At 31.1% G+C, this 17,803-nt stretch overlaps 3 protein-coding genes across 8 annotated transcripts; 1 reads left to right on the forward strand and 2 right to left on the reverse strand.

Annotated features, from left to right (window-relative positions):
* Positions 1 to 68: 68 nt before the first annotated feature.
* Positions 69 to 11,363, forward strand: LOC146527080 (PDF receptor-like). The gene is made up of 14 exons (XM_085205979.1): positions 69 to 446; positions 2,347 to 2,494; positions 5,330 to 5,440; positions 5,722 to 5,876; positions 6,118 to 6,221; positions 6,302 to 6,461; positions 6,760 to 6,986; positions 7,070 to 7,139; positions 7,215 to 7,300; positions 7,394 to 7,577; positions 8,656 to 8,771; positions 9,045 to 9,095; positions 10,542 to 10,634; positions 10,726 to 11,363. The coding sequence occupies exons 1-14, from the start codon at positions 444 to 446 to the stop codon at positions 10,823 to 10,825; spliced, it is 1,608 nt and encodes a 535-aa protein (XP_085062105.1). The 5' UTR covers positions 69 to 443; the 3' UTR covers positions 10,826 to 11,363.
* On the reverse strand, positions 2,557 to 3,825 carry LOC146527081 (tubulin polymerization-promoting protein homolog). Its single transcript, XM_085206299.1, has 2 exons — positions 3,547 to 3,825; positions 2,557 to 3,217 (listed from the first exon to the last, which is right to left on the reverse strand). The coding sequence occupies exons 1-2, from the start codon at positions 3,729 to 3,731 to the stop codon at positions 3,028 to 3,030; spliced, it is 375 nt and encodes a 124-aa protein (XP_085062425.1). The 5' UTR covers positions 3,732 to 3,825; the 3' UTR covers positions 2,557 to 3,027.
* On the reverse strand, positions 8,336 to 17,372 carry LOC146527082 (solute carrier family 35 member B1-like). Of its 6 annotated transcripts, none has more exons than XM_085205981.1 (6): positions 16,570 to 16,730; positions 15,807 to 16,040; positions 15,028 to 15,091; positions 13,102 to 13,231; positions 11,941 to 12,102; positions 8,336 to 11,242 (listed from the first exon to the last, which is right to left on the reverse strand). In XM_085205981.1, the coding sequence occupies exons 1-3, from the start codon at positions 16,585 to 16,587 to the stop codon at positions 15,047 to 15,049; spliced, it is 297 nt and encodes a 98-aa protein (XP_085062107.1). In that variant the 5' UTR covers positions 16,588 to 16,730; the 3' UTR covers positions 8,336 to 11,242; positions 11,941 to 12,102; positions 13,102 to 13,231; positions 15,028 to 15,046. The 6 variants fall into 6 exon arrangements, 2 of the variants coding, with proteins under 2 accessions (XP_085062107.1, XP_085062106.1); XR_014879268.1 differs by lacking the exons at positions 8,336 to 11,242; positions 16,570 to 16,730 and adding exons at positions 16,768 to 16,806; positions 17,196 to 17,372 and having other exon boundaries at positions 11,813 to 12,102; XR_014879267.1 differs by lacking the exon at positions 8,336 to 11,242 and having other exon boundaries at positions 11,813 to 12,102; positions 16,491 to 16,583.
* Positions 17,373 to 17,803: the final 431 nt, after the last annotated feature.

Raw genomic sequence — 17,803 nt, forward strand, 5'->3', positions numbered from 1 at the left:
ATACAAACTATATGCATTTTGTAATTTTAATTTTATTCGACCTGGAACGAATTGGAGATTCCTAGATTATATTCCAGTGTGTTCCTCGGGATAGCTCAGTCGCATTTGACGTTCCGTTGGGTTCATAGCTTCCCTTCGCGCTTGTGGGAGTGCCGAAAGTTGTGATTTTCAATTTGTGATGTAAAAGACATGCAAATATTAAAATAGTGAAAAATATGATAGAAGTGATGGCATTTAATATTATAGGCAGTGATAATATTTAAAAAAGTGATATCCAAATAATTATTATCTAGAAGTTTAATGATGAAAAATAATTCAAAATTTATATAAAATTATTTTAATGTAATTTAAATAATATTTTATATTAATAGTGTTAAAGATATGAAATTAAATAAATGGTTATAAATTAATTCTGATCTCAATATTAGAAATTAGAAGAATTAATGGTAAGTAAGAATAAAAATATTGTTTATATTTGCTTTTACTTTTATTTCAAAATGTGTTAAGTATAAAAAGTTTAATTGGTCAATGATTAATTTGTCATTGCATTTATTTAAGCGCGCGGAAGTGGTCAGATCTGAATTTTAGCGCCGCTTTGAAAATTATATTAAAGGTCACCGCGAGAAGGTAGTTGAGAGTAATGTATGATGCGTAGGAAGCTAAGCTTGCTATAACGCAACTGAAGGGACTGGACCAAAATATTAAAACATCATGATTATCTTTTATCAATTAAAAACGTCTTTTGTGGACAAAATCGAAATATCCACTCAATTATACGTAGCGACTACAGAATATTAATTAATTGTGTCGTATTAGTTAATTGTGTTAATTTAAAAATAAAATAAAATCAGCTTCACGGTGTATCCCGCACACAGCGGAGTTGGTTGAGGGAATCCAGTGTTACGACACTCCGTTTCCCACTTTCCTAAATATTTCACTTCCTCGAGTGGGGATCGAACCCACAACCGTCGCGTTACAGTCACACCCTTGTGCCGCTGCGCCACGATTTAAGAACTATATTTAAATTTATTTTAAAACATATATAGACATTCTTTTATAGACATTTTTGGAACAAAACAAGACTGTTTTTTTTTTCAGTTTCACTATTTATCTTTCATATAGTATGGTAGGCAGAGGACTTGCAAATCTTCTTGGAATTGAATTCTGGATGAAATGGGATTCTAAGAACAAAAATCATCTAATATCGATTTGAGGAAAACTCGTTTACTATTCGAAGGCGATTCAATATTATATTATTTATTTATTATTGTTATATTTTAAGCTGATGCTATTTATTCCTGTGACGTTTACTGAGAGACAATTAATGACAAGAGTAATTTCACTTATTTATATGTTCGAAACACCATAAATTATAAACTGAACTGAATTATATGTGTTTGTCAGTTCAGTTTTAGAGTAGAACATCTCAAACACTACTATTTTCTGGCACATCGTAAAGTTTTCTATTAAATCTGGTTAGCATCTTACAACAGTCCAGAATCAAGATGTTTCAAAACTCCCATATGTAGTACTCCCATATATACGAACACGATCGGTAGTTACAATCCACAAACGCGTTGAATCTTTTATTATAAACAAGACAATTTTAATATTCATTTGGGGGGATTTATAAGCCCGCAACTGTAGTAATAAATAAATCTATGACAGGAAAGAAATACCGTGGATTATAATATCTAAAGTAGACTACTATTTTGGTACATCTAGTATAAGTGAGGCCAGTCGTAGCGCAGGGGCACTAAGTGTAGTGTAAACGCGACTGGTTGTGGTTTAATCCCACTCAAGGAAATGAAATATTTATTAAAATTTTGTTTCGCCACCCAATACGCAATGCCTCCAGAATTTTGCGGAAAGTGGGGAACAGAGTGTCGTAACACTAGGCTCTCTGCTTACCCTGCTGTGTGCGGTTTACGTGAAGCTATTTTTTTTTTTAATTTTAATCTATACATATATAAAAGAACTTGTTCCCACTGATTGAGGGAAGACGCACAGCCGTGACCGCTGATGGTACATTCGTAATATGGACATCCACTAAGAAGGGGTTTTGAAAAACTTTAACCCTAAAGGGATGAAATAGGAATTTAAAGTTTGTATGGATTTTTTTTAAATCGGCACCGATTTTTATTAAATTTGAAATCCAATAAGGGGTTGAAAGTTTGTATGGAAAAATCTTTAAATCGCCACCGATTTTTATAAAATTTGAAACTTAGACCCTTAAAAATATATTATTGAACAAATGTTTCGTGGTTTATTTTAATTCATACCCTAGGGGTGTAAATAAGCAGGCAAAGCTGCGCGCGTCCGCTAGTGTATGTATATTTTTTTCAGGCTTCCGATTCTAGGATCGTTGCGACGTTTATGCTCATAGAGAACATAACCACCTTGGTAACGACGCCAGGATCGGGAGACGATCCGAAAACAACAGAAGATTGTCAATTGAAGTATACAGACTTCAATAAATCTGTCTTTCTGAAAGGTAAGGTAACACAGGCCACCTGGCGGTTCTGTTATAATAATGAAAAATTACTAATATTTTAGAGCTTTGATTACATCATTTATTTAGTTTAATTGACAATTTCCATAGATGCTATTATAGATTAGCCTTTTCAAATATCAAATGCGATGCTAATACATTTTCAGGTCGTTTCATGTTCATTAACAAAAAATATTCTAGCTTGGATGTCCACAGCCATTGCATGTACAGATCCGATCAGATCCTATCTCATCATGTCACGTTTCATGATCTTAAATTACATTTTATTAAGAATATTGGTCAGGCATCACGTCTACTAATGTTTTTGGAATAACAGACAAACAAATGATACTTTGCTTTCAAGTTGTTGCTTTCAAGATTAAATTTAAAACCGATACGAAAGCTAGTATCTACTAACTTTCTCTGACTCTGGTCTTTTTTCCACTTTCAATTGAACCACCATGAGGGTTAAATGGATATGTAATGTGGTCCACAAATCTTAGGCTATTGTCGATATATCTTACTTTATATAGAATTTAAAAAAGCATTTTCTCTTTTGGTTTATATGTTAAGAAAAAGTCTCTGTATTGCGGTACAAATACAGGTGTCTGACCAGGAAGACCACAATTAGTCATTAAATCTTTCACCTTCTCTTCCTCTAGCTCTTTTAACTCGCATAGTTCTGTAAGAAACTCATTCCACTCATCCCAGTTTAGTTCAGATTTACTGCAAAATTATTGAAACATTATTTTTTAAGTAAATTTATTTAAAATCGATATATGTACATACTACGAAATATATAAATATTCTTATATACACTTCCAAATAAACAAAAACATACGATAAAATTTGGGCCAATTCAATTGGCACTTGGCACTAAGTTTTCAAGCGGGCTGAGCCGGAAGTGGGTCACTAGTATATTATAAGATTAAGTTAACTATATGTATATCGAGCCTACCATACTATTATGAATATGTTGATAAATTTTAAAAACATATATATATATATTAAATTATGTAAAATACAATATATAATATTAGAATTGGTACAGTTACCTAAACTTATTAAATAATATCCCAGTGTCTGTCATTGTAAGCTTCCTGTCGTCTAACAATTTACATTGTCTCATCCAATAATCAGAATTATACAAAGTAATTGTTGTTCCATCTCTCTTTTTATCCATCATTTTGGCATATTCAAAAAACTGTCCTTCGAGTGACGCTGGTTCTTCTTCACCCATCTTTTTAGTGTTGAATTATATTTAATACAACTGAATACGGTGATTAACAAATGGTCAACTTTCCTATGAACCTTTTAATACGTATCTAGTTATTATCTATTTATATATATATATATATATATATATATATATATATATATTTATAAATTAGATGAGAATTGTGTAGAAGATTGGCGAATTGGCGAAAACAGTTTTACAAAAAACTAAAACATAAGTGAAATGAAAAAACAAAAAATAATCGAGGCCAGTAGGCACTATAAGATAAGTAGTAGAAAACTATAATATTATTATATTTTTAATATTATTATATATATTTTATTTTCGCAGTAAAATTGAAATTCAACATTTTGATGACACATTATACCTACTTATTCAATTTCCAAATTATATCAAGGCTATCCACTATAAAGAATCGGCCGATATAAAAGTAAAATAAAAAAAAATCAAACCAACTTCACGCTGCATCCCGCACCTAACATGGTAGGCAGAGGGAATCTATTGTTAAGACACTCCGTTCCCCACTTTCTGCTTGATTCTGGAGGCATTCCGTGTTGACTGGCAGAACTCAACGCCGCGCTTTGCCTCGACACCAGAGCGAAGAAATGGAAATACATATTTCACTTCCTCGAGTGGGGATCGAACCCACAGCCGTCGCGTTACAGACACACCCTTGTGCCACTGCGCCACGACGGCCCCAAAAAAAGGTAAAATAACGTATAATTACCTCTTGTAAGTTAAAATCTAAGAGTTTTATTAGGAAAATATGGCTTTTATATAAGCAAAGCTGAAGTATTATGTCACTATGGTAACACATCACAGATTCTTAAAGTTACCGAAGAATACACAATACATGACTACTATACATACATATAAAATTCTATTTATTAGTCAAAATATCAATAGGGCAATATAAAAATGTAAAGTATAACAATAAAAATAATACAATATTTGATTGATAAAACAAGCGATTTTTTTAACGAACTTACATGCATTTAAACAATTGAATTATAATCTAGAATTCGAAAAATGGGGGGAAAATGGGGAACGGAACCATGATGTGAGGGATGCAGCGTGAAACTAAAAAAAATCCTCCACAGACATAATATATCGTGTCCTTTTTTTAAATAAGTAATTTTACTGAGATGGTAGTCTCGTGGACACTTCTCTGCCTCTCTGTACCTGTGGGTTCCCTGTAACACTCATTACAATAAGGTACTGAAAGCCGCGGTGCTTATATTAAAAATCAATGGTAATAAGCCGAACTTTATATATCTCGGTGTCTATAAGAAAACGACGTCAGTCGCAGATGGTTAAAAACAATTGAAAGAAAAATTTGATTTGAAATTGAAACAAAGTAAAATGTTTTATATCCATTACGCGCTATACGAAACTAAGCCTTAATGCATTATTATAAGGTTACCTAGTATATATTTGATCGAAGATTGCTTATCTTCTAAAAATATGTAATTTTTATATAAACAAATTATTTCATTTTCTGCTCCGCGACTGCCCTCACCCAATACATCCTTACTTATAATATCAATTATATTTTAACTTCTCAATTTAATTTCTAAGCTAAAATATTTTATTAATTACAGTTCCCTCCTATTGTAATACAGTCTTTGACAAATATTTGTGCTGGCCTCCAACTATACCAGGAACTACGATCCAGCAGCTCTGCCCATCTGGTCGTCTCATCGACACGAAACGTAAATATAATCTTTCATTAAAATAAATTTTATTATAGATACTTCTTATTTAGTTATTTGTAAAATTTGTACTAAACCTTAATTATATGAATAAAAATGGTCAAACTTCGGACTTTCAGTTTTAAGTAAGTAGGTATATAGCATAAAACATTCTGGACTCCTTAAACTATCTAACAATAGTTCTAAATGTTTTTTTTAATTCCATAATTACGTATAAAAAAAACATTATAAAAAAAGATTCACATTATTATTATTTTTTATTAAATCCATTAATTTTGTAGGTTATGCCTCTCGACGTTGTAGGGAAGATTCTCTTTGGGAAGGTCGACATTTAAATGAAGGAAATAATATTGGATGGACAAACTATAGTAACTGTTTCCCACCATACGTTCAGGGCATATTCGTAGAGGGTTTCAATGATGACTATTATCACTTGGTAAGTTTGTTTGTTATAAAAAGAATATGAAAATTTAATATTTATCAGAAAATGATAGAGTTAGTTGGGTAAGAATGCTTTTCAAGCCTGGAAATATAAAAGAAAAAACAACAACAACAAAGCTTTTTGTACTTTTTTAAATTATGTCCAATAAAGAACATGTAAATAAATTTATTCACAGCTTTGCTGCATTTTTCATTAAAAACATAATTAATGTTACGAGTAGCTGTTTGTTTTTTAGACAAAGTACGCAGTAGCTGAAAGGAGTAGATATATTGAAATTACCGGATATATAATATCTTTCATCGCCATAATCGTCGCACTATACATATTTAAAAAGTTTCGGTAATAATAATAATGTACAACGTATTTTTTGTATTATTCAAATAAAAATTATAAGCTAACGACATGTTTATTTTTATCAGAATCATTCAAAATATCCGCAATCGCATTCATAAACATTTATTTTATTCACTATTGTTCGAAACTGTTCTCCATCTTGTAATATTTTTGGATCAATATATAATAAGAGACAGTGTAACGGTTAAGACGACGAGCTATAGATTGAAAGGAATTGATAATACCGTAAGTATTTACTTATTTATTTTCAAAATAAATAAATAATATCTATGTTTAATCAGGCTAGTCGGGACGCAGAGGCGTAAGCGTACTGTAATCGCGATAGGTTGTGGGTTCGATTCCCACTCGAGGAACAGAAGTTTTTAATATTTTCATATTCTCCCGATGGTAAGCAGCGGAAAGTGGACATCAGAAGTTCAGGTATGTGCGGGGTACAGCGTGAACCTATTAAAAATCTTCTTCTCTATCTCTCAATCTCTTCTATAAAAAAAGGTTCTTATTTATTCCTAGTCCTTCATTTCAGCCAACTATATGTGAAGTTCTGTACGTTATGGCGGAATATTCTGTCGCTGCTGTGTACTCCTGGATATTCATAGAAGGGTTGCATCTTAATTATCTGATATCCAATAACGCTTTGCAACCATTTCATTTTAAAACTTATTGTATCTGTGGATGGACAGTGCCATTACTTTTGACGACAATCTGGACAGCTGTAGTATGGATTTCGTATAAAAAAGAAAGCGTCAAAGTGTTAGTTTGATAATCAATTTGTTTATTTGTTTAAGTTATTATGTTATATTATTTTATAGTTTTTTTAATATTTATTCTTTCAGATGTTGGTTCGGGTACAATTTAAAACTTAGTTATTGGATCCTACAAGGACCAAGAGTTACGGTTATTTTGGTAAAACTACGAAAGTTACGTTTAAGGAACTTTCTATATTTATTTGACAATTAAATTATTATCTTATTATTTCAGTGCAATGCTGTTATCCTAGTTAGAGTAATGAAAATGGTTATAAAAAAATTAAAGGAGGCGAAAACACCAGAAAATCTTAGAATAAAGTAGACAACAGTTTTTTTTTTTCAATATAATATTAAAATATTTATTTTATTGATTATTAATGTATTAAATATGTATATTTTCTTATTTTACAGAAAGAGCGTTAAAGCAGCCCTATTCTTGCTGCCTATTCTAGGCTTATCAAACGTCCTCAGTATATTTGATATATCCATATATGCTAATATATATTTATTTATGGCATTTTGCTATACACGTCAGTTTATCAAATCTTTCCAAGGCTTTCTTTTGACACTCATTTATTGTGTTGGTAATGAAGAGGTAAATACTTAATGACATCAAATTTTTATTATTTTTAATTATTGGTATTATTTTATTTATTTATTTAATAGATATCATTTAACAATTTAGTATAAAAACATCAATATATATAACATCTAAAAAACCAAAAAATATAATAATTAAATAATATAATTAATTATATAAATATAACTAGAATATATATAAAAGGACTTGTCCTCACTGACTGAGGTAAGACGCACGCACAGCCGTAACTGCTGATGGTAAAAACGTGAAATTTGGACAGATGTTTACTTTCGTAATTTGGACATCCGCTAAGAAGGGATTTTGAAAAATTTTAACCTTAAAGGGGTGAAATAGGGGTTCAAAGTTTGCATGGAAAAAAATTGAAATCGGCACCTATTTTTATAAAATTTGATATTTAGACTCTTAAAAATATTTCATTGAACACATGTTTCATAGGTTATTAGAATTCACCCCTAAATACGCAAGCGAAGCTGCGCGCGTCCGCTAGTTAGATATATAGGATGAAACTCGATCGACGAATCAACTTTAGGTAGTATTAATAGTGAACCTCAGTACCTATCCACTTCATCCCTACATAGGATCAGCGATTTTCAGAGGTTCAGAGGATATTAAGGATTTAGTAATTTTAAATAGAGTTCTTCCACCCCAGAATAGTCTGGCCCACACCAGAAATTAGTAACAAAAAATTTACCGCGTAAGTTACAAGCTACTTTTTTTGGCTACAGCCCTTCTAAGTATTTTTTTTAATCTCAAATAATCTATTATTATTATATCTTATTTTCAAGACTTAGATATCGACAGGTTTTAACTATTATACGAAATGTTTATTATTAAGTTATGAGACGAGTATACTACTGAGTACTGAGACGGGCTGTATTCGCTCATTTTGTTCAAGAATCTGGTTTTTTACAAAGAATTGTGATTCCTTCATATTTGCAAAAACTTCTGAAAGTCACTGAACATGAATAGGGGTTAAATAAATAATATAACTATATACTACCGTTGATTCGTTCATCGAGTTACATACACCTGTATATGTATTTAGGTGCTTATTGTTTTATTTACATGTCAGGTGAGATCCGTAGTATTGAGGAGAATGAGAAGCTTTTTCGCATTTCATATAGATTGGTTAGTCCAAGTCTGCTGGTGGCGCCCTCGTCGACAAGAGACAAATCCTATGTCAGCAATGTAGGTATAATAAAATTGGGTCAAGTGTATTATATGTAGATCTTATGATACCCCCTCTTATGATACTGTTTTTGTATGATATTTATTTACCTTCGACGCTATGTTTCATATTAAAAAGTTAAAATATTATAGACATTCGTTTATAAATGAGACAATATAGATGTTTTAATATGTTAGATTTAACAATATATTTAATATTAATTAAGTGAATGATTAAATTATCGCATAATATGTCAAGACTGTAACCAATACCAAAAGTAATTACATTTTTAGCTCACCAGCAGGCACGACGACACCTATGAAGGAAGAAGAAACCATATTCAGGTAACTTTATGACCAATTAATATTTTATAGATTATTTACCTACATTTTCCTTTATTAAATAAAAAATACTTTGGTTTCTTTGCCACGCGGTGCAATAAAGACTTAGATATGTATTTTAAACTAGCAATCGCCAGCGGCTTCGATCTACCCACTCTACACGATTATTTATTCAAAAAATATAATCTGAATTACTTAACTTTGCTACCATATTAGCGTAATTCTTAAAAGCGTATAATTTTTAATGGTCCAAAAAAATGCGACCTATATTACTATTTTAGATTTTATTTATTATTTTTTGTAAATACATAGAAACGTTTACGAACATTTTTTTTCTTAGAGCGCTTTGCAATATAGTAACAAATTATTATTTTCTACTTTCACCATATTATGTTAAAGAAGAATATAAGTACTAATTTGAATTATTCTAGCCTTTACAATTGCGTAAACAGACTTAAAGATTAAATAACTGACTTTGATCCTTATGCATTCCTAATAAAGCCCTATTAGGAAAATTCATACAAAAATGATAAAAGCTCCTTATCATTAATGTGATTTTTTTGTTACGGAGCATCATAAATTTGAAGAAAAAAAATGTTTTTACATAACTGTTACTATATTTTTTTTTAGTTTCGGGCTGAATCCCTCACATAGCAAGGTAGGCAAAGGACATCTGGGAACCTAATTTTAACATACTTCGTTTCCACTAAGGCACTTCCGTACACTATTTTATGCCTAACAATTAAGGTATTGCTTTGTCTCGACGCCAGAGCGAAGAGATGAAAATATAAATCTCAATAAATATTTCATTTCTTCGAGTGGGAAATGAACCCCCAACCAGTCGCATTTACAATCTCACTCTTGTGCTTCTGCGCCATGACTGGCCTCTTTATCTTTTTTTTTCAGCTTCACGCGGTATCCCACACACAGAGGGTAGGCAGATGGAACATAGTGCTAACACATTTCGTTCCCCACTTAAGGCAAAATTTTTCGAGGCATTGAGTATTGAGTGGCCGAACTCAACGCCGGGCATTACCTCAAGTGGAGATGGAACCCACGACCATCGCGTTACAGCCACACCCTTGTGCCCCTGCGCCACGTCGACTTCGAGGGGTCGAGTATTGGGAATTCCCGTCTAAGTGATCACTTAAGTCCTATAAATAACTTAAACTTAAACGTCCATACAAAATTTGAGACTCCTAGCATTTGTAGTAACGAAGTTCGTAAAAATTATCATTCTTTAAAAGCAACCCCTAAAGAGTTGAATATTGTAAATTCCCATCTTAGTAAGCAAAAGCGTCCTATCAGTAACGCCCATGCTAAATTTGAGACACCTGCCACTTGTAACAACGAAATTTCAGATGAACTATTAACTCCAAAAGCACACATTTAGGAGTTGAATTTAGCAAGAATATACTTATATCGTATTTTTTTCTATATGCTCACCAGTACGCTACAAGAAAGCGCTCCAAACAAGCCTACTAGCCCACAATCAACATCATCAGCAGGCTTGTCTCTACCCATGATAGGTGACAGCGAAAGGTAAAAGCAAAATATATATATTATGTATTTTGTTTGATTTTTTTATATAATAGTTTTTAATTTTTTTATATATAGTAATTATTTATTTCAGATTAAATGTACACCGGAACTGTGAGTCTGTGTTTGAAACTTCGTTCACGGAATTACATTTTGCGAGACATGTGGATTCCGATGTAGAGGATGCAAGCTGAGCGATGACATATATATAATATATAAGATGAAAGAAGATTTAATTACCAATAAATCAGTATCAATAATAAATTTAATATCAATATACTATTATAAATACCTATTAAAATTTCAGTATTTCTATGTTTCAGATAAATGAACCAATTTGTTGTTATTATATGTGTATCAGCTTCACGCTGTATCCCGCTCACAGCAGGGTAGGCAGAGGGAACCCAGTGTTAAGACACTCCGTTCCACACTTTCTGCCGAATTCTGGAGTCATTGCGTGTTGAGTGTAAGAACTCATCGCCGCGCTTTGCCTCGAGCCGTGCCGTCGCGTTACAGTCACACCTTCTGCTGCTGCGCCACGACGGCCTCTTGACCCTCATAATTTCAGCTTTACTAAAATGACGTAGGTCTGGAGGTCCTGAGATCTCAGTCTATAAGTAATTGTTATTAATTATTGAGTAAGTAGTTGTAAAAAAATCTTATTTTGCAACAAGTACAATTTTGCAAGTGTCTAAGTGTTACGGGTTTTGTAAAATATATATTTAAGCTTTATTAATGTATTTTTATTAGTTATTTTACTTGTTCCTGATATTTATACTTAGTTGTATAATAGGTGCTTGCAGTGTCAGCGACTTGGCTTTTTTTATATTCATTTTACTGTCATATTTATATTTTTTGTAACTGTAATATGATTCTGAATCTGACATTCAAATCTTTTCTTCCTCTAAATTACCTAACCGACTACAGAAGGGTTAAAGTAAAGTAAAGTGAAGTGAAATCAAGTGAAGTCAAGTGAATTGAAGTGAATTGAAGTGAAGTGAAGTGAAGTGAGCTGAAGTGAAGTGAAGTGAAGTGACGTGACGTGAAGTGAAGTGAAGTGAAGTGAAGTGAAGTGAAGTGAAGTGAAGTGAAGTGAAGTGAAGTGAAGTGAAGTGAAGTGAAGTGAATGAAGTAAAGTAAAGTATAGAAATACATATTAGTACAACAACATTAAAAAAATGTTTTTCTGTTAAACATAGAAAAAAGTTTTTATTAAAAAAATAATAATAAAAAAGGTTAAAAATGAATGAATTAATATGAAAAATAAGTAAATAGGTAATTGTTAAATATAAGAAATAAATGTATTGACCTGATGTGTCTTTTTTTTCCCTTAAAATTGTACTATCATCACTTAATAGAAATACAGTACGGTCAATGAGTCGAGGCCACCTTGAAAAATATATACTATTTACTAATAGGTTTCTTATTGGCTTGCCCAGAATCCCCTTGTAGAAAATGTCCAAAAACAAACCTGAAATTAAAACACACATAAATTAGTTATATTAAACTCTTAAAGAATTCATATAGCAGTAGCTATTATTAAAAAAAAATAAAACAATAATAGCAAATAGATATACAGTATAAAATTTAAAAACATATATAAAGACTGTCAATAGCTTCTTACAAAACATCAAATTATAAAAAAAAATCACAAGATCTGATTTGTGTTAAGTTTATACTCAACTTCCATTTTATAAATGATACTTAATTGTAATATCATCGTCATCATCATCATCAGCCTGTCCTTGTCCACTGCTGGACATAGGCCTCTCCAATGGCACGCCATTGAGCTCGTTCGTTGTGGATCCGGTCCCCAGAGGAATGATTATATTAAAATTATCTATATTCTATATTCCTAAACCTATAATCCTATATATCTATATTCCTAAGGTAATCTCATTCTGACCACTAAGCCAATTTTTATATGCTCGTTAAAGTGAGTGGCCTCGTGGCGCAGCACAAGGGCGTGACTGTAACGCGACGGTAGTGGGTTCGATCTCCAGTGGAAGACGTGAAATATTTATTTACGTTTATATTTACATTTGTTCGCCCTGGCGTCGCGGCAAAGCGTGGCGTTGAGTTCTGCCACTCAACACGCAATGCCTCCAGAATTGGCAGAAAGTGGGGATTGGAGTGTCTTAACACTGGGTTCCCTCTGCCTACCCTGTTGTGTGCGAGATACAGCGTTAAGCTGATTTTTTTTTAAAGTTATTTATATCTTTAGCATGTCTATAGGAAGCTTTGCTCAACTATATACATGTTTTGCTCAACTATATTGATGAAAGATATTGAGATACAAATTTTTGCTAGACAAAGAATTCAAGATTATTTTAGATCATTATACAAGAGAATAATATTTTACATTTTTAAAATATTATTTCACATTATGAATACAAAAATATACTTAGAAAACATAGAAATCTGATGTTTTTTTCTAAATTATTTTAGGTTTTGTGTACTTAGTGCTTACCATATAGAATATAAACAGTTGGCTCAAAGCGCCCATCAATGCGAGGCCAACTATGTGAAGACGTAACAAATGCGATGAATTTGAAAATTTCACCACTCAACGAAACACCGAATGAAATAATAATGAAGACCTGAAATTAAAATTGAACAAATATATAGAAAATAAATTGTTTTTTTGTTAAATACCAAAAAATAATTTATTACAACGACATAATATAATTATAAAACAGTTATAGTGGTTACTCGATTGATTAAATCTTTGCTGAATAATAAAAAATACCTGCCAGAGCCTGCTCTGCTCACTTAAGTATATATAAATTCAAGTACTTAAACTCTCTACCATAACATCGCACTGTCACAAATGAAGCCAATTTAAAAACAAAGAATAATATTATAAAGAAACCAAAATCTTTTAATAAAAAATACAATAAATACACAGTGATGGTAAATGGCACCAGCATAGTATGGTTCTAGGTTCAAGTTTAAATAATTAGCTTTAGGGAAGATATCAAAATAGCATACAACTCAATTTTGATACAAAAAAAATACCTAATTAGGTTTATATTTTATATATAAGCTTTTTTCGTATACAAAATTGGCCGCGGCTTCGCCATCTATTTCTATTTTATTCTGCTACAATAGCTATAAATACTGTAAAGTTTCGAAATAATAAAATTTCTAAACAGATTTAAATTAAAAAAATAATAATATAAAATTCGCATAGCAATTAAAAATAACAGAGCAGGTAAAAAGGCAACAAAATATATCTTAGTAATTAAGAATCACAATAATATAAGATAATATTAATACTCCGAAGGCTTCGCGGCGCAGGGGCACAAGCATGAGACTATGAACGGATGTTGTGGGTTAGATTCCCAATTAGAGGAATGAAATATTTAATATTTTCAATTTTCGCTGCTAACGAGGCAAAGCGCGGCGTTAAATTCCGCCAGTTCCGTCAGCACGCATGCTTCAAGAATTCGGCGGAAAGTGGAGAACGGAGTGTCTTAACAGTAGGTTCCTATGTCCCTCCGTCTACCCTACTTCAGGATACAGCATGAAGCTAAATAAATAAGAAATAAACATTAATCACAATTTTAAATGTAGATAGAATATCTAAAATTATCGTAAAAATCTAAAATAAACAATTGTTATTACAAATAAATATTAAAATTACACAGAGAAAACATTTTAATTAACAACATCCTTATATTTAAGGCATTCAACTTTTCATGACAAAGATGTGCATAAGTATAATGAGATATTTCAAATGTATATATAGGCTTTCCAATCCCATAATCCTACTAACAAACTACTGAACGGATTTAGATGAAACTTTACAGTAATATAGCTTTGCATACATCAGAATAACCATAGGTTACAATTTATATAAACATTTTGTATACAATAGCAGGTGAACATGATTAAAATGTTTCCGAGGTATAGGTTGTATATTACTAGTGACCACTTGCAGCCTTTATTTGCTTAATTAAACTATACAATTATTTATTTTGTCACCTGATTTTTTTCGTGATCTAATAACATTATCATTTTAAAGACCATATCACAATATTAAAAACTAAAGTTTCAGCCAGTGTATTAAAACAGTTAAGTAGGTATTTTGTAACAATTTGTCAAAGAAAAAACTTTATATTGACATAATTAATTATTATATACACATGTTTATAAACCGATTTATATAAACAAACACTTATAATCATTAAAATCACAGTCCAGACCATTTCTGAGATTAGCATGCAAAAACGCACAGACAGCCAATTTTCTATGTACAAACAGTAATCAGTTATAATTTTATTATATTAGGTATAGATTACATTAAGATTCATGAAGTAATTAATATATGCTTGAATTTCAATTTATATGTAATTTAGTATAAAATTAACAAAATTGTTTTTTAAGTACTTACCAAAAATTTGTATTCAACATCATAGAATAGGGCCTGTTGAAGAAGATTCACTTTTGATTTTCTCCTGGAAAATATTATACATTTATATGTATAAATCAGTCATCAAAGACAAAGACTTATGCTACAAAACTCAATATCACATTCTTTATTCCACCAAAATGGAATGATATGCACATTGATAGATAACACAAAAGTGTTTTTCAATTTTCATACTATATAAATAGAATTACCAACCATCCATACATAGATAATTTAATGACCTAGCGTGTCATTACACATTTTGTAATTTTGCATCTAGATATTATTAAATTTTAACAAGAGTTCAGGAATTTTATTTTTGCACACAAATTTAGTTTTTTGATAATGAAATATATACTATATTTCAAAATATGATTTCACACACTTACACCCTTACTTAATTTATTATTAAGAGTGACATAATTTGTTGTTGACCCCCTTACATTAAGAGAAACATTTGACAATCAACTTAAAATATTATTTATTCTATTTTAATTTACATATAAGCTATAACTTCTAGATAGCAAGAAATCTAAGGTATCTTTCAGTTTCCCGCTTTATTCCAATTTGAGACACTGTATGTTGAGTGGCAGAACTCAGCACCACAGTTTGCCTTTTCAGAGTGGGGAAAAGCTATTAATTATTTCCCTGATTGGGGATTGAATTTATAACCATCGGTTTACTGTCAGATGCTGTCCCATCAAACTATAATAATTTCAGTTTAAAAATATATAAAAAACAAAAGGAAACATGGTATTCACCTTTACTGTGCCAGTCAAACCATCCATTGTAAAGGTAAGGTTAAGTAATAGTTCCGCAATTCCCATACCGGAGGAACTATCAACTGCTGTTTTCGCTTGATCTTTATAAATAAACATAACTATCCCAACTACTATGAGGAATACAAAGAAATATTTCCTCAGGGGGTACGATTTTCTCCTGATAGGAACACCAAGAACCATAACTGCTATGGGTTTTGCTGCTTTACCTACTACCTGGAAGTTAAGATAAGTTATTTAGTGTTTATATATAATCATTTAAAAAGATATTTTAATGGTTATTTTATGAATTAAAAAAAGAAAAGCATCTGACTTTTTTTCCTACTTAGCAGAATAGGCAGAAGGATCTTGTTATTAAAACACTCTGTCCCCCACTCTTGCTGAATTTTTGTGACTTTATCTCGAACCCACAACTATTGTATTTACAGGGAAATATTAATTATGCATTGCACCACAATACTTAGCCTCTAAAAATGTGCATTTTAAGATTTTCTTTTCTTTTCCAGAATATTGATGAAAATATTTAATACAATTTAGAGTTGCAGTGGATGCAGTCTATGAGAATGAGATATAAATAGACTATGATATCATAGTCTATTTATATCTCATTATGTGTGAGTGAGATTTTTTCTTTTTATATTTTTATATAAAAAGAAAAAATCTCACTTGTTAAAAAACCGAAATAGCACTCTTTAAAATAATTTCTCATTATAGGTTAAAATATTTTAAAAATAATAAATAGTACGTGTTGAGTCTTTTTCATGTTGCCAAGAGACCTGAAACTCCTGAAAGTATTGGATTACTTTTATATTTAAACATTATTATTTCATGTTATTCTGAAAATAACGTTATGAATAACAGCTTGAAATAACGTTAAAAAGTTGGTATCGTTACGTCGGGTATCAATAATTCGATAATTGATAAATATCGTTACCATATTTACCTTTATATTTAGATAATTTTTCCGTTAAGCATAGGGAACCTGAAATTCACGATATCATTAAGTATCGTAAAAATGGCATTGTTGTAAGCTAGTTTTGTTACCGTCGCTCTCGTATAATAGAAACAGTACCTTTATATATGTAAGACTTGTCTTTGTCAATATAGGTACATTGTTGGTTTTACAATCGTTAAGCATTTAATTTTTTAAAACTTAAATGGGTAAGTTTAATAAAATTATTAGCATTGTATCCCGCACATAGCAGGGTAGGCAGAGGGAACCTAGGTTTAAGAAACTCCGTTCCCCACTTTCTGGCGAATTCTGGAGAGGCGTACGTCGATCGGCGACTTGTATACAACGCCAATAATACAAGAATATACATACAACGAAGTAATATAAAATTTTACGTTAAGATTTAACACAAAATTAACCTTATTATAACGTTATTATTCCGTTAAGTTACCAAGTATCGCTACCAAATTGTAACGATACTTAGGTATTTTTATGTAATTAACGTTAATTTAAATGTGAATTGGTAACGTAAACAAGCCCTAGTGGTGCTCCCACAGTGGTGCCACTACTAATCAGCACAGAACCACAGAACACATTTACTCATCTAATTATCTCGCAATCTCTAATCATCAGCTAATCAGTCGCCGTAAATCGGAGAATGCCATACCATAGATAATCTATATCTATTCTTTTATAATAAAATTGTAACGCATTGGTGTCTAGAAGATATATAGCGTGTTTTTATTATCACCATTTTAAATTAAATCACAATTTAAACTATTCTATAAAAGCCTAATATAATTAAAACAAAAGCAATGCTGCCAGAAATAAAAAAAGATTGTCATAGTATTATTTTAAAAATACATCAAAAGTTTTTATGGTCAGATCTTTATGCAATATTGCTAGCTACATTCATTGCTAACAATATTCGGATAATCCGCATGTATGAATAGTTTCGATGTATTTTTAAAATTATGTAATTACGATCTATTTAATTATCATAAAAAAGAAAGAAATCTGTTGAAAG

The sequence above is a fragment of the Heliconius melpomene genome, chromosome 21 (assembly GCF_056956725.1).
Source record: "Heliconius melpomene rosina isolate 202511_hmr_F chromosome 21, ASM5695672v1, whole genome shotgun sequence".
Classification (NCBI taxonomy): domain Eukaryota; kingdom Metazoa; phylum Arthropoda; class Insecta; order Lepidoptera; family Nymphalidae; genus Heliconius; species Heliconius melpomene.

Coding starts and splice junctions, on each gene's coding strand:
- LOC146527080 (XM_085205979.1), top strand. Junction 6,987..7,069: donor AAAAAAGAAAGCGTCAAAGT/GTTAGTTTGATA, acceptor TTATTCTTTCAG/ATGTTGGTTCGGGTACAATT. Junction 10,635..10,725: donor ATGATAGGTGACAGCGAAAG/GTAAAAGCAAAA, acceptor TATTTATTTCAG/ATTAAATGTACACCGGAACT.
- LOC146527081 (XM_085206299.1), bottom strand. CDS start 3,731: ATGGGTGAAGAAGAACCAGCGTCACTCGAAGGACAGTTTTTTGAATAT. Junction 3,218..3,546: donor ATATTATTTAATAAGTTTAG/GTAACTGTACCA, acceptor ATAATTTTGCAG/TAAATCTGAACTAAACTGGG.
- LOC146527082 (XM_085205981.1), bottom strand. Junction 15,092..15,806: donor GTTTGACTGGCACAGTAAAG/GTGAATACCATG, acceptor AATATTTTCCAG/GAGAAAATCAAAAGTGAATC.